The 13,921-nt window shown below is 34.6% G+C and overlaps 2 protein-coding genes across 2 annotated transcripts; both read right to left on the minus strand.

Annotated features, from left to right (window-relative positions):
• Positions 1 to 58: 58 nt before the first annotated feature.
• Positions 59 to 8,788, minus strand: irak3 (interleukin-1 receptor-associated kinase 3). Its single transcript, XM_084406464.1, has 13 exons — positions 8,576 to 8,788; positions 6,312 to 6,494; positions 5,696 to 5,742; positions 5,443 to 5,509; positions 5,100 to 5,251; positions 3,382 to 3,446; positions 3,186 to 3,297; positions 2,980 to 3,098; positions 2,701 to 2,899; positions 2,423 to 2,485; positions 966 to 1,133; positions 446 to 890; positions 59 to 345 (listed from the first exon to the last, which is right to left on the minus strand). The coding sequence occupies exons 1-13, from the start codon at positions 8,688 to 8,690 to the stop codon at positions 218 to 220; spliced, it is 1,863 nt and encodes a 620-aa protein (XP_084262590.1). The 5' UTR covers positions 8,691 to 8,788; the 3' UTR covers positions 59 to 217.
• Positions 8,789 to 9,632: 844 nt separating this feature from the next.
• On the minus strand, positions 9,633 to 12,140 carry b2m (beta-2-microglobulin). The gene is made up of 4 exons (XM_084406463.1): positions 11,867 to 12,140; positions 10,977 to 11,249; positions 10,842 to 10,884; positions 9,633 to 10,715 (listed from the first exon to the last, which is right to left on the minus strand). Exons 1-3 carry the CDS (start codon positions 11,928 to 11,930, stop codon positions 10,871 to 10,873), a joined length of 351 nt encoding a protein of 116 aa, XP_084262589.1. The 5' UTR covers positions 11,931 to 12,140; the 3' UTR covers positions 9,633 to 10,715; positions 10,842 to 10,870.
• Between the last annotated feature and the right edge of the window lie 1,781 nt (positions 12,141 to 13,921).

A 13,921-nucleotide genomic window follows, 5' to 3' on the forward strand; every position in this document is an offset into this window, starting at 1 on the left:
CACAGTTTGAGGATATGTTATAAAGTATAGGCTATCTCTAAACTCCTTTCATTTTAAGTAGATAAATATAAAATTATTGTTAAAACATATTCAAATATTTTTAAATACAGCAAAAAAATAAAAATAAAGTATTTTTAACAAAATGTGCACCAACACTCCCCACTGCTGATTGAACTCCCAGAGTAAATTTTTTATAGAGATATCCGACCCGGGTGAATCACTCTGACTTATTTGATAGAAGTTCATCTGTATTTATAAGCCCCTGGTTGTACAAGTGAATTTTATTCTTCATTTTCTCTTTTGCTGGATTCCTGACGTCACCCTTAGAGTGCAGGGCATCATCATCTGAAACAGAAAAATGTTGGATATTATTTCTGGACGTAGATTAGTCAATGAAACCTAATACTTCCAGACAGATGTCCAAGTGTATTCTTCCTTGACTTGCCTAGAGTGACATAAAAAACCGACCGACTGAAGCCATTAGCGCAGCAGTCCTCACACCCCTGCACTTCGGCTCCGGTGGTACAACTGCACTCCACAGGCAAACTCCCATATAAGTCCAGGTGAGGTGCAGAGTCGGCCTGCACATTTTGTGATGCTGAAACCACTTTGTCATTTTCCTGGAGAGATTCCCTGGGGGAATGCGACAAGTCGGGATCTCCCACACTCAAGAAAGTGACTTCAGACTGGCTGCACTCGCAGGGTTCTCCCAGTTTGGGAAGTCTGGCTTCCAGCGGTGGGCTGCACATTTCATCATCTTCAGTAGGGAGGCTTAGACCCGGACCGTGGCCGTTGTATGGCCACTGAAGGAAGATCGTATCGTCTAGGGTGTGTGGTTGGTCCTCAGTGGGTTCAGGCAAGGGAAGAAGTTGGCTTAGTTTCTGAAGCACCTGAAGACGAATAAAATGTTTATACATATATGTTTATATGTGTATATGTTTGAGTAAATGAGGCCATTTACTAACCATCTCCATGGTCGGTCTGACTCTCATTCTGCTTCCTGTGCACTCTAGTCCGATTCGGAGCAGACTAAGTGCCACCGCAGGAGGCCAGTGCTCAACTTTGGGATCTAAAAACCGCAGACAGGCATCAACAGAGCCTTTTTCCTCAAACTCTGAATGCAGTACGTCTCTCTAAAGAAATGCAATGGCATAAGTCAGCGAAGGGCACAGTTATGTTGTCATCAATTCTATTAATGTAAAATATGAAATGGATTAATATCATGAGGAATCAAAATTTTCTTCGATTTAAACCATTAAAGCATGCTGTAAACAAAACTCAATTTCATAAAACATTGATCAATAAAGGGATAGTTCACCCAAAAATGAAAATGGTCATCATTTACTCTCCCTCAAGTTGTTCCAAACCTGTATAAATGTATTTCTTCTGCTGAACACAAAAGAAGATATTTTGAAGAATGTTGAGGGTGAGTAAATGATGACAGATTTTTTAGTTTGGGTGAATTATCCCTTTCAATATAATTAAATAAAAATGTTACATATCATACATGTCTCACAGTAATACTGTCAAATATTCAAAATAATGGTTTTCATTTTTGTCCTTTAGAAATCATTTTAATATGCTGATTTGGTGCTCAAGATTTTGAAAACAGCTGTGCAGCTTAATATTTTTGTGGAAAGTGTCATACATTCTTTTCAGGATACTTTGACAAATAAAACAGCATTTATTTTAAATATTTTTTTTGTTATAATGTAAATATGTAAATGTGTCACTTTTGATCAATTTAAAGCTCCTTTAATGAATAAAACTATTATAATAGTATTAAAGGGGTGGTATAATGCCCCTTTTTACAATATGTAAAGTAAGTCTCTGTTGTCCCCAGAGTGTGTATGTGAAGTTTTAGCTCAATTTTTTTTTTCTTATTAAAGTTGTCCCTTTTTGAGGGTCAGTAAAAACGTGTGTGTCCCTTTAAATGCAAATGAGCTGCTGCTTCCGGAACAGAGGGCGGAGCTTCAACTGCTTGTGTGTGTGTGTGTGTGTGTGTGTGTGTGTGTGTGTGTGTGTGTGTTAGCAGTTCCGATTACCTCACGCTGACAAGCACTAAAATGTCAGAAACTGTTCTGCCTTTTACGTTTAAACTGAGTCGGACAATGATGGAGAGACAACATGTAGAATGTAGAATGGTTAGTTGATGAATTTATGTTGCTGATGTGGAGTTAACTATCTTCATGCCTTTGAGCATATTCTGTCATGATATTCTTTAAAATTGCTCGAAATTGGGAACTGTTGTAAGATGCCAACAGAGTGACATGCTATTGTATTTGTGTTATATAATGTATTGCATGTGAAAAGACGGATGCGACAGCTTGAGCAGACTCACAAATGTATACACAATATATGTATATATATATATATATATATATATATATATATAAAAAAATTTTTTGGAATGGATTCTTACCAGAAACAGGTTCTTTGCTTTCTCCTGTTTCACCTTCTGTCCTGTACATGTCTCTAATATCACCTTCAAGCATAGAAAATTTAATAAACAAAACATAAGAGCTGAATTATGTTTGGCCTGTCATGACTGCTAAGTAATAAATGAGAAGGACATATTAATGAACAGTATTCTGCAGCTTGAACCGAATGTTTACCATTCAAATTCTGACGTAAATCTTTATTTATACAAATCGTACCTGGCTCTGGAATATCATTTTTGAAAAAGGATGCTGAACTCACCATGCCAAGACTGTAAACGTCAAGTTTGACAGACAGCTTGCCATCACGCATGTACTCCTCTGGGAGATAGCCAAGGTTGCTATGAGAGCCGGTATCCATGACGATGGTGAAGCTCTGGTTAACAGAGTGGGGTCTCAGATGAGCTAATCCAAAATCTGATAATTTGGGCTGCAGCTTCTCATCCAAGAGTATGTTTGAGCTGTGAAACGAACACAAAACAAGCTCATTTCAATGCATGACCTTTACTCCAAATGTGTAGCTATGGCTTCAAAGTGACACCTCGTAATGTTTCCACAAATAACCATGCACGGTTGTGCAGTATGTAGGTGGTGGACTGCCTTTGCGGTGCCTTTTATGATGTTCAGTCTTTCCTGCCATGATAGAGGCCTGTCAACTTCCTGTAACAAATGCAAGAGTAGAGCCTATGAAAACTTCTTTATATATTACTACTATAGCATGTTACAGTTTGCTGGCAGATGATTTACCTCATGAAGCCTGTGGAACAATGATCCGTTACGAAGGTACGGATAAACTAAACAGAAGCGATCAGCCTCTGAAAAGCTGCCCCATAACTCCAAGATATTAGGATGCTGATACCTAAGCAGACAAAAATGAGAACAACTGACAACATGATAAAAACACCATTTGAATATGATCGAGCAGACTGTAGACTGAACCTACAGTTGTAGAACTTCGATTTCTTTGGTGAATTTTTCCCACAACGCCTTCCAATTAGCTTTATTTTCCTGTTAATATAACAAAGAATTTGATAAGTGTTTTTTAAAAACTGTAATGGCATTATATCTGTATGTAAAGTCAGACATTAATAGGATAGGACCTGTTTGAGAAAGATCGGTTTCCCCATCTTCCACAGTAAAATAATTTCCATCAGTTAATTCAGTAAATAATTAGTACATTACATACTTACATTGTTATTATTATTATGTTCTTATATTATTTACTATTTTATTATTATTGTTATGTATTTCTAGTATTTTATTATTAATTTAATATAGAACAACTGCCAGAAAAGAACATAGTAATGTAATGGCAAATGAATGTGCAAATACAGGTAAACAAAATAAAAATGGGTCTGTTAGAAGATGTAGATAAGATGTAAAAAGATGTTTTGAGACACATTTTAAGATATTTATGAAAGTTTGTTTACACCACGAAATAAAAAATTGATAAGGGAATTGTCGACTTTTTGTCGGACAATTTTGACCTTATTTCCCACAATCGCAATTCTAAGAAAAAATTATTTTCTAGCATCTCAGACATTTTAACTGCAAGTTTATATATACAGTACTGGGCAAAAGTCTTAGGCATGTTAATATCTCCGGGAACGTCTCCAAGATGCTTGAAGAAACCTTCCTGCAAAGCTACAGTACTGTGAAAAGTACTGGCACTTGTGTTAAAATGCTGTTAAAGGAACACTCCACCGTTTTTTGAAATAGGGCTTATTCACCTTCTTTCCTACATTTAGATAGGTGGGCAAATGCATTTTTGTCTCAGTGCATGCATTGTTTTAGTTTGACAGGGTCGGCGCTAGCTTAGCTTAGCATAATGAATGGAATCCTTTGTTGCCAGCTAGCATGTCCTGAGTAAAAGTGATATAAAAAAAAAAAACCCACCTAATTACTTATTGTGGCCTGCGTATTCACAACAAGTACAAATAGCGATGCAGATTAACACTAGGTGATTTCCTATGCAGATATTGACTTATATATTAAGGACTATATTAGGGGGAAGCACAGGCGAAGCACTGCTACTTGGGCGTGATATCTCTGCGCCCAAGTAGCAGTGCTTTGCCTGTGCTTCCCCCTAATATAGTCCCAAGTCAATATCTGCCTAGGAAATCACCTAGTGTTAATCTGCATCGCTATTTGTACTTGTTGTGAATACGCAGGCCACAAAGTAGTAATTAGGTGTTTTTTTTTTTTTTTTATATATCACTTTTACTCAGGACATGCTAGCTGGCAACAAAGGATTCCATTCATTATGCTAAGCTAAGCTAGCGCCGACCCTGTCAAACTAAAACAATGCATGCACTGAGACAAAAATGCATTTGCCCACCTATCTAAATGTAGGAAAGAAGGTGAATAAGCCCTATTTCAAAAAACGGTGGAGTGTTCCTTTAAGTGAGAATGCTTTCAAAAATAAAATCACAATTTGAATTTATTTATGATTTAACTTCTAATAACTAATTCAAATCAATATATGGCGTAACGACCCTTTGCATTTAAAACGGCTTTTGTCACTTGCGCATAGTTTTTCATCATTTACATGGAATATTAACATGCCCAAGACTTTTGCACAGTACTGTATATACAACAATTATTCCACGTTGAATATTCCATGGTGGAAACAAACGTCCATAGATTTGAATAGGTTAGGACCTGTTTGAAAACTTTCACAGCAAAAGATCTGTTTCCCCATCTCCCACAGTAGACCTCGGCGAACACGCTTTCTCCTATTTTTAGGTCCTGGTGGAAATGTCTCGTTCCCACTATGACGTCTGAATATGTGATGCAATACTTCTGTTTTTCACCTACGAGATGGACAAATAAGGTTTCATCTCATATCCTCATGAGACCACTCAAAACAGAAATGAAACTTTTTACGTAATATCTAGAATAACGTATAGTTAGTTCTTGTATTACCGCTACATGTACAACAATACTAACTAAAGCAAAGGCAACAGTCAAATACAAATGTGCTCGTACTTTGAGAGCAAATTACCTTCAACAGAAATAGACTCTGGATGAAGAGCTGCAGTTTGACAGAATTTCTCAGTATTTTGCAGATGCTAATTGAAAAAAATGTAATAAAAAATTATATATAGATAGGGTAAATGTAAAAACATATGTAGAGTTTGCGGGTATTCAGGCTTTTGCTTTCTAACAATCCTAAACCACAAAAAAGACAAGCATCTGACCAGAATCTTTACAAATCTGCAGAAATAACAACATCAAACAGAAAAAAACACCATTACCATAGCAAAGAGAGGGGGCGAGGATGACTTCAGCACACATGAAAAGTCTAGAATAGAATCAAATAAGTTTGGTTACTGTTTGTTAAACTGTGGCAGTTTCGTTAGAGCAGTTTCATTACGTTGTCTTTCCTGTGGTGTGTGGGCTTGTGGGCGATACCATTTGTTAGAACTGTGGGTTACATGCACAGCTGCTTTTTTAAATCGCATGCTTTGTTTTTGCATCCAGTTCACAACATATTTAGGCTTGTCAAGTTCCTCTTTAAAGTACAATATACGTTACAAATTTTAAGTAACACTAGCTGATATAGAAAGCTTCAGTGACTAATAAGAGAAAGTTGGAGAGACAGTAAACTGTAAACAACCCTTACAAGATTCCCCTAAAATATTAGTTACGACAGTTATTGCTAATACTAAAATAATAACATTATTAATAATAATACAACATCTCCTTTAAAGCTTTCAGACTCATTCATTTATTTTCATTTATTTGTTTCTATATTTACTGTAGTTATTGTGTACAATTACTGTAGCAACCATTTTAGCATACAGTTACCATGGTACATTATCATAAAGGGAACATCACAACCAGAATTAGCTATGAAGATGAGGATGTTACCTTGTGACTGAAAAAGACTGGTGGCTCGAGAATGACCCATCTCATCCAGAACCTTCAGCAGATCCCCCACTCTTTTATTCTGCTGGGCCCACGACCACATGAGCTCTTGTGTTGGACTTTTCCCAGCAGCCACGTACATTTCAGTACATCTCACCTCCAGCTGACTGGGAAGGATGCGGGCAGCTGGAAGGAATCAGACCGGGATGAATGTCACAAAATTTTTCCCACAAGAAGACCCTCTCTGTTGGAAAATCCAGCCTAAGCTGCCTGATAGTTGTGTTTTGTATTTCTAGTTGGTTCAAGCTGATCATTAGTTTGTTGACCACCGTTTGTGGGGACAAATTACAAAGTAGAAGCTGGATTGTTGATGGTAGATCTTCTTGGACCAGTTAGTGACCGTATTGTACCAGTTTTGACCAACTAATGCCAATCTAATTCCTAAAAATAAAGGTTCTTTCTTTATTGGCATCTTTTGTTATTAAAGGGATAGTTCACCCAAAAATGAAAATTCTGTCATCATTTACTCTCCCTCAAGTTGTTCCAAACCTGTATGATTTCCTTTCTTCTGCTAAACACAAAAGAAGATATTTTAAAGAAGGTTGGTAATTAAACAGTTGCTGGTCCCCATTGACAGCCATAGTATCCCTACCTACTAGTAAAACCTACTAGTATCTATTTTCATGCTACTAGTACTTATTTTTTAGATACTAGTGTCAATTCCATTGAGTACTAGTACTTATTCATTAGCTACTAGTGCTTATTATTTTGGTACTAGTGCCTATTCTTTAGATACTAGTACCCATAGGTGTAATTTGCGGGTGGGACATGTCCCCACCACTTTTTAAAATATCTCGCAGGCTCGCCGCACGAATGTACCAATTCTACAAATAAATAAAACATCTCCAGTTAACAGTTAACCTACTAGTACTAAGTCATTAAATACTAGTACCTATTAATTAGATACTAGTACCTATTAAATATATACTAGTACTTATTCATTAGATACTAGTACTTATGGATTAGATACTAGTACCTATTAATTAGACACCAGTACTAATTAATTAGCTACTAGTACTTATTCAATATATACTAGTACCTATTTATTAGATACTAGTATTTATTCCAAATGTTACTAGTAAGATTTTTTATTTTACTAGTAAGATTTTTAATTGAACTCTGTGACTAGTAAAATAAGAATAGTTACTAGTAACAATTACAAAAGATACTAGTAGTGTCTAATAAATAAATACTAGTACATAATGAATAACTACTAGTATCTAATGAAAAATAATAGCATTTAATAAATAAGCACTAGTATCTAATGAATAAGAGTAAGAAAATATTAAGAGATATCTTCTTTCAAACAGATCATTACATAAACATGAGTATACTCTCAACCATCCAATCAGAGTTATGGTAATGCAGGCTGAACTAGGCTATAGAAGATAGATTTTTCATAAGTAACTGGTTTTGTTGGTTTATCTAGTTAATTGGTTAGCATGAACGCAAGGAAAGATATACGTTTAATATGACATTTATTGTTTTGGATGTACAGTAGGCTATAATAAAGACTTAACTGCCAATAATAAAATCCAAACAATAGTTAAGTAGATCCAAAAACGGATTCATACCCACCAGCCAAACAACCACAATGGAACACAATTGGAACTTTTGGAGAGCATTCATAATTCCTTAATCAAAAATTCTGAATATTAATCTTTAATATTAAATAATACAAATATTAAATTCAAAAATTAATCTAATATGTTATTAATCAAACTGAGAATGCGAGTCATGTCAAAATAAGAGTATATATGCACTATATTACATATAGGCACTAGTACCTAAATAATAAACACTAGTATCTAAAGAATAAGCACTAGTACCTAAAGAATAAGCACTAGTAGCTAATGAATAAGTAGCCTAGTACTAAATGGAATAGATACCAGTATCTAAAAAATAAGTGCTAGTAGCATGAAAATAGATACTAGTCGGTTTTAAGGATTAAATGTTACACCGGCTTGCCATACATCGCTGCGAAAACCCCATTTTAGAACCTTTATTTTTAAGACTGTACATTGTGGGGAGAAAAGAAGCTTGAACAGAATATTTGAACAGTATATTCCAGCGGCTATAATTTAACATCAACACATTCCCAAAGAAGATAAATGTAGGGAAATTGCTGAGATGATTGTTTGCTTAACTTCATTCTAAGGTAACGGTAGTACGATGCTACATTGTTATGATAAAGTGCGTAGTTTTACCTAAAGCTCTCCACCCCAGACCGTCCACCCCGCTGTCCATCAGTCTACAGAAAGTCCTCATGAGCACCGGCGGGACGTCGAAGAGGAACGTCGACGGGTCTATTTTACCTGACATCTTCCTCTAGTCGATACCATACACAGGTGTGTCAAGTTTGGTTAGATGTTTCATGTCCTTCGGACTGTTGACTCTACACTGCTCTCTTGTGTTGATGGCTCTTGCTACAATTTGGAAATTTCCAAACCCCACCTACTTCCTCTAAATAATTTCACAAACGCTCATACTATTTGCTCGTAAGAGAAAGGAGAATCAAACAAAACAAAGCAATTTTTTTCCCCAGCAATTCATTTAGTAAATAATTAGTACATAAGCCTATATATAGCCTATCTATAACAACAACAATAATTATTATTATTGTTTTTATGTCATTGTATCGTTTACTATTAAATAATTAGTAGCCTATAGGCCTACTTCATATAACAACAATAAAATATAATAATAATTATTATTATTCTTGTATCATTTACTATTTTATGTTTTATCTTCATATAAAATTATTTTATTACTAATTTAATATAGCCTAATAACAATTTACAGTAAAAAAAAATACCATAATTGAATGGCAGTTAGATGTACAAATAGGCCTACATGTAAACATAAAATTAAAAGCAATTGGAATGAGATCAACACCAGATCATCATCAGTATCTAGTACTTCTGAAGGCTGCTAAATTGTATAAAACTCGTTTTGAGGCTCTGTCAATCTTTCTCACAATAATCAAAGATAAAGTTCATTTATCATTTTCACCTCATGTAGGCTACAAAAGAGAGACTCATAAAAGTGTCTCAAAAGAGTTAATAAATAATCAAATTAAATCCTTGAACACACACAGTAGCCTAAAAAAAAAAAAAATTAAGGACGTAAGTTATTCATCAAAAATGTCAATTATCACTCTTAATAGAATTTGTAATAAGACAGATATTGCACATTTACATAGGCTACTGCATTGCATTCACAGAACATGCAATGTGCATCAATAAAGGTCCATTCTTTTACATCTTTACATAAAAAAACACAGCTTTATTTACAAAAGGTCTCAAATCAAAAAAGCTGGTGATTTTTACAGCATTTCAGCTTCACGGTTACATCATCAGTCAGTGTTATTAATATGACTAGTTCATGCCAACTGAGCAACGCTTGCCAACCAGAGGGAGGCTTGGCTTGTCACCATCACAGGTTTTTTCCGGGAAGTCATGTGACTTTTTTTTCAGCGCGCGGCAGACTCGTCAAGGGCGCGAGATACAAAGTTTTGCTTTCAAACGCACTTCAGTCCATGAAAACAAATATGATAAAAGTGGAGATTTAAAAAACAAAAACAAAAAAAACCTCGGCGCAAACTTGGAGCACTTTTCATTTTTAATAGAAAGCGAAACTCTTACATTTTCCGGGTTTTTTTTTTTCCGGATTGTTTTTTTCTTTTTATCCAATCACCGTCTTGATCGCTCAGTTGCTAGGCAGACATGTATGATTTAGGTTAGCCAAATAACTGAAATTCACTACAATCACTATGATGTTGATTTAACTTCAAAGTACAGGCAGTAAGATAAGACAGTACAGACTATTTGAAGCAAATAAACACAATTGTTTCATTAGATTTTCTAAATTTTTATTTCCTCTCTAAAAAATTACATTTTCTCGATAGCAATTTGTCAAATTGAATTATTCATAATCATTAATATTCCAATTTGTAGTTGTGAACATATGTAGATTAACAAGAGGATATAACAACTGGTTTGAAAGAGATAGTTGGTTGTAATATTTGTAATAAGCCTAATTTCAAAATAAAGCCAGAAATAGTCACAGGATTTACACAAAGAGGAATGAAATCAGTGAAAAAGACCCATAAACTAATTAAAACCAATCCAAAAATACATGTAGCAGCTACTTTGGTTTAAATGATCTTACTCTTGTGAAGAAAAATGTCAACTCAAGGAAAGCTAAAATCACGGAAGTTGCGATGTAATTTGAATGAATAGTGCATCTTGAGCAACATTAGCTTTGTGATATGGGACAGTAGGATAAATATGGTCTCTGTAGACGATGAAAAATGTCCAAAAAAAAAAAACAACATGCCAAATTATCCTAGGAAAAAGAAAGAAAAACACACACCTTTATTCCTCTTTACATCTCTGAACTGACACATTTTAATGGTAAAAAACTTGGTATTGCTATATTTTTTTAATTGATAATCAACAAGGTAACACTTACCACCCTTTGTCTGCCTTTGATTGTTAGCTTTACATGTTGGTCTCTGCGGAAAAACATAAGATGTTCAATACAAGTGCTATGTCATGTAAACCAAATACACAAGATATCTTCTAGAAATACACACATAACACTCACCCCAAACAATATTCATTGTCTTGCTCATGTGTCGAACGCTGCAGGAGTAATCTTCACCTTTCTGTGGTGTGAAGGGGGCGCTCTTGGTGAGGTGAAACTGCCAGCCCTTTTCGAAGGCCAGGTCAGTCTGCTGGGCGTCAGACATAGGCGCTCCATTTTTCAGCAGTTCGATGGTGATATCAGGAGGGTGGAAGCCACTCACATAACAGATCAGGGTATTCGGTTTTCCATACTCTCCTGGAAAATGGCTGTACACCTGAATCTTGGGAGGGGCTGAAAATAGAGTTAGAATTAGTTTACAAAGATAACGCGCAAGTAAAGTAAATTTGATCATGAAACGAGAAGATTGTTTATTTGAAATAGAATTCTGGAAACATAATCAAAATTAAACACAAACTTCCAGACTTCATTTCATGAATTGTCCCAAACGAAACACAAATTACATCAGAATTCCTCATTCACTTTGCAGACAAAAAAAGAAAAACGCAATGTCTTTACAGGCCTAAGGTCTGTTTAGCTAAAGAGACCCTACAAATTATAACCTCGGTACAGTAGGCCTAACATTAGTTGTTATATAAAACATACTAATATGCATAAATTAATTATTTTCAATCACAATAAGACATAACTTTGGTTATATATAAAAAAGATTATCATTTAGGCCTAAGTGACATGACACATTGTTTTGTAAATGAAGGCTAGGAAAAATACAATAATAATAATAAAATCAATTCTATAGATACATAGTGACATATTATAGCTAACAAATATATAAACATTTTAATCCTCAAGGGGAAATCCAGTTGCAAGTCACACGACAGAATCAACAATACAGCACAATAAACAAACAATAAGATACAGAATTCACATAAGCAGTTTGAATTACTTACAGACTTTCCCTTGTACAGTGACGTACAGTACACAGAGCAGGGCAAAACACACGAGTCCTCGCATTTTTACGGATTTATTCGAGAGTATCAAAGAGAGAACCTGTACCTCTCAGGTCTAAAGAAGACAATATTGAAAGTAAAACACCAGTAACCTTAAATGCACTGTCACCACCGACACCAGCACAGCCTCCAAGATGACAGGGAAGCCAATAGCAAAATTTCTACAAGCTGTTGTTGGGTAGATTTGATCTAGGGAGGTTATACAGACTGTGGCAATGATCTGGTGGAACAGTCCCTTTTGGAAATACCCGAACTTACCTAAACAAAAATAAGACACCTCCCTCCTCTTCCTCATCAACAAAACCGATCCACCATTACGTAAAATCGCCATGAACCAAAACAATTCAATAACCATTTAAAATGTAAAATGTTAGGTAAAGAAAACTTGGCAAATATCGGTTATCCTAATATTAAAAGAGCACATGGGTAGTGAACGGAGTTAAATAGAAAAGTGACATGCTATACTGCACTTCTAAAACAATTTTAAGCATTTTCATTTTAATATATATATATATTTTTACATATAAACTACATTATATTTGTAAAAAAAAAAAAAAAACTTTAGGACTTTGAGATAATATTTGCTTATATGTTAAGGAGTTCTCACACCAAATGACTATTTAAATAAAGTGCATAAATAAATACATAAAATATAATTATATAATCTTATACTATATATATATATATATATATATATAGCCTATATATATATACAACTCACGAATAGAATTAAACACAATTTAATTGATAAGCAAGCTACTGCAGGGAAGGAACCGTAGGGAAGTCCCCCAAGCAGATCTAGGCAGGTGGTGCTGGGGAAAGTGGGGGTTTCGAAAAATTCCAATGGCGCTCTGCACTGAGTTGAGCTGCTTCGGGACGGAAATAAATAAATATATCGAAAAAACAGATCAATTGGCCTTAGCCGTATACAGAGATGGGCATATACATGGAAATGTATTTAAAATACAAATACAAAATACTGTGTGAATTTTTATTTATTTAAATACAAATACAAAATACTGTGTGAAAAAAAAAATATTTAAATATAAATACAGTATTTTGTATTTTGAAAATACACAAAATACATGTGAAATTGGCCATCCAGTGCAGGTATAGGTCACAGTGAATGAAGAAACATAAGCCTACTGACTTATCATTCCTAACCTCATCTCTGCTCTCTCTTTCTTTCTTTCTTTCTTTCTTTCTGACAATTACAAATAAACTTATGCAAAATAGCAGCCATTTAGGCTACTTATATCTGGTTACAATGTATTACTTGTAGTTAACGCTATTAAAAAATTCATATGTAAAACTGTGGGAACCTTTTCTGCTATCTAGCAAAGAATATGGATGGTTTTCGATAGGCGATATGACCAAAATATCTATTTTACTTCACAGTAACAATATCATGGTTTCACAATTCTCAATATCAGTTTTGATTCCACAGCATAAACTGAATTTCAAACTCTTTTGATTGTTTTTTTTTTTTGTTTTTGTTTTTGCAGGTAGTCCAATGCTTTTTAAGTAATTTTATGTTTATTTTATGTAAAGTTTATTTGTTTCTCTAAGTTTATTAAAATTAGAAAGTGTATCTAAAATTTAAAATTAGAATTAATTTAGATTCATTTGACACCATTTACCCCTTTTTGATTATTTTTTATGTACAATAAAACTAAAAGCTGAAGATTTGTGTGGTGTATCATTCATCAGTGCTTCTTTTTCCACTCCAACGTTCCAATAAATCCTGCCCACTAAAAGCTGCACGGATAAATTTGCTTACCCCACTAACAGGCCCATCTATGTAAACGATTTAGAAAAAGTTCCATCAATTCAAACTTTATATCATCGCTATGATATGTAGTGTCATATCACCCAGCCCTAACATGCAGTAATGCTTTAAATACATTTGACAAGCTAGTTGATAAAAATCAACAACCGGTCAAGACTGATTGGCTAACGCTATTTTCCCACTCGTCTGTGCTCTTTTATTCTTTC

The sequence above is a fragment of the Rutilus rutilus genome, assembly GCF_951802725.1.
Source record: "Rutilus rutilus genome assembly, chromosome: 4".
In the NCBI taxonomy this organism is placed as follows: Eukaryota; Metazoa; Chordata; class Actinopteri; order Cypriniformes; family Leuciscidae; genus Rutilus; species Rutilus rutilus.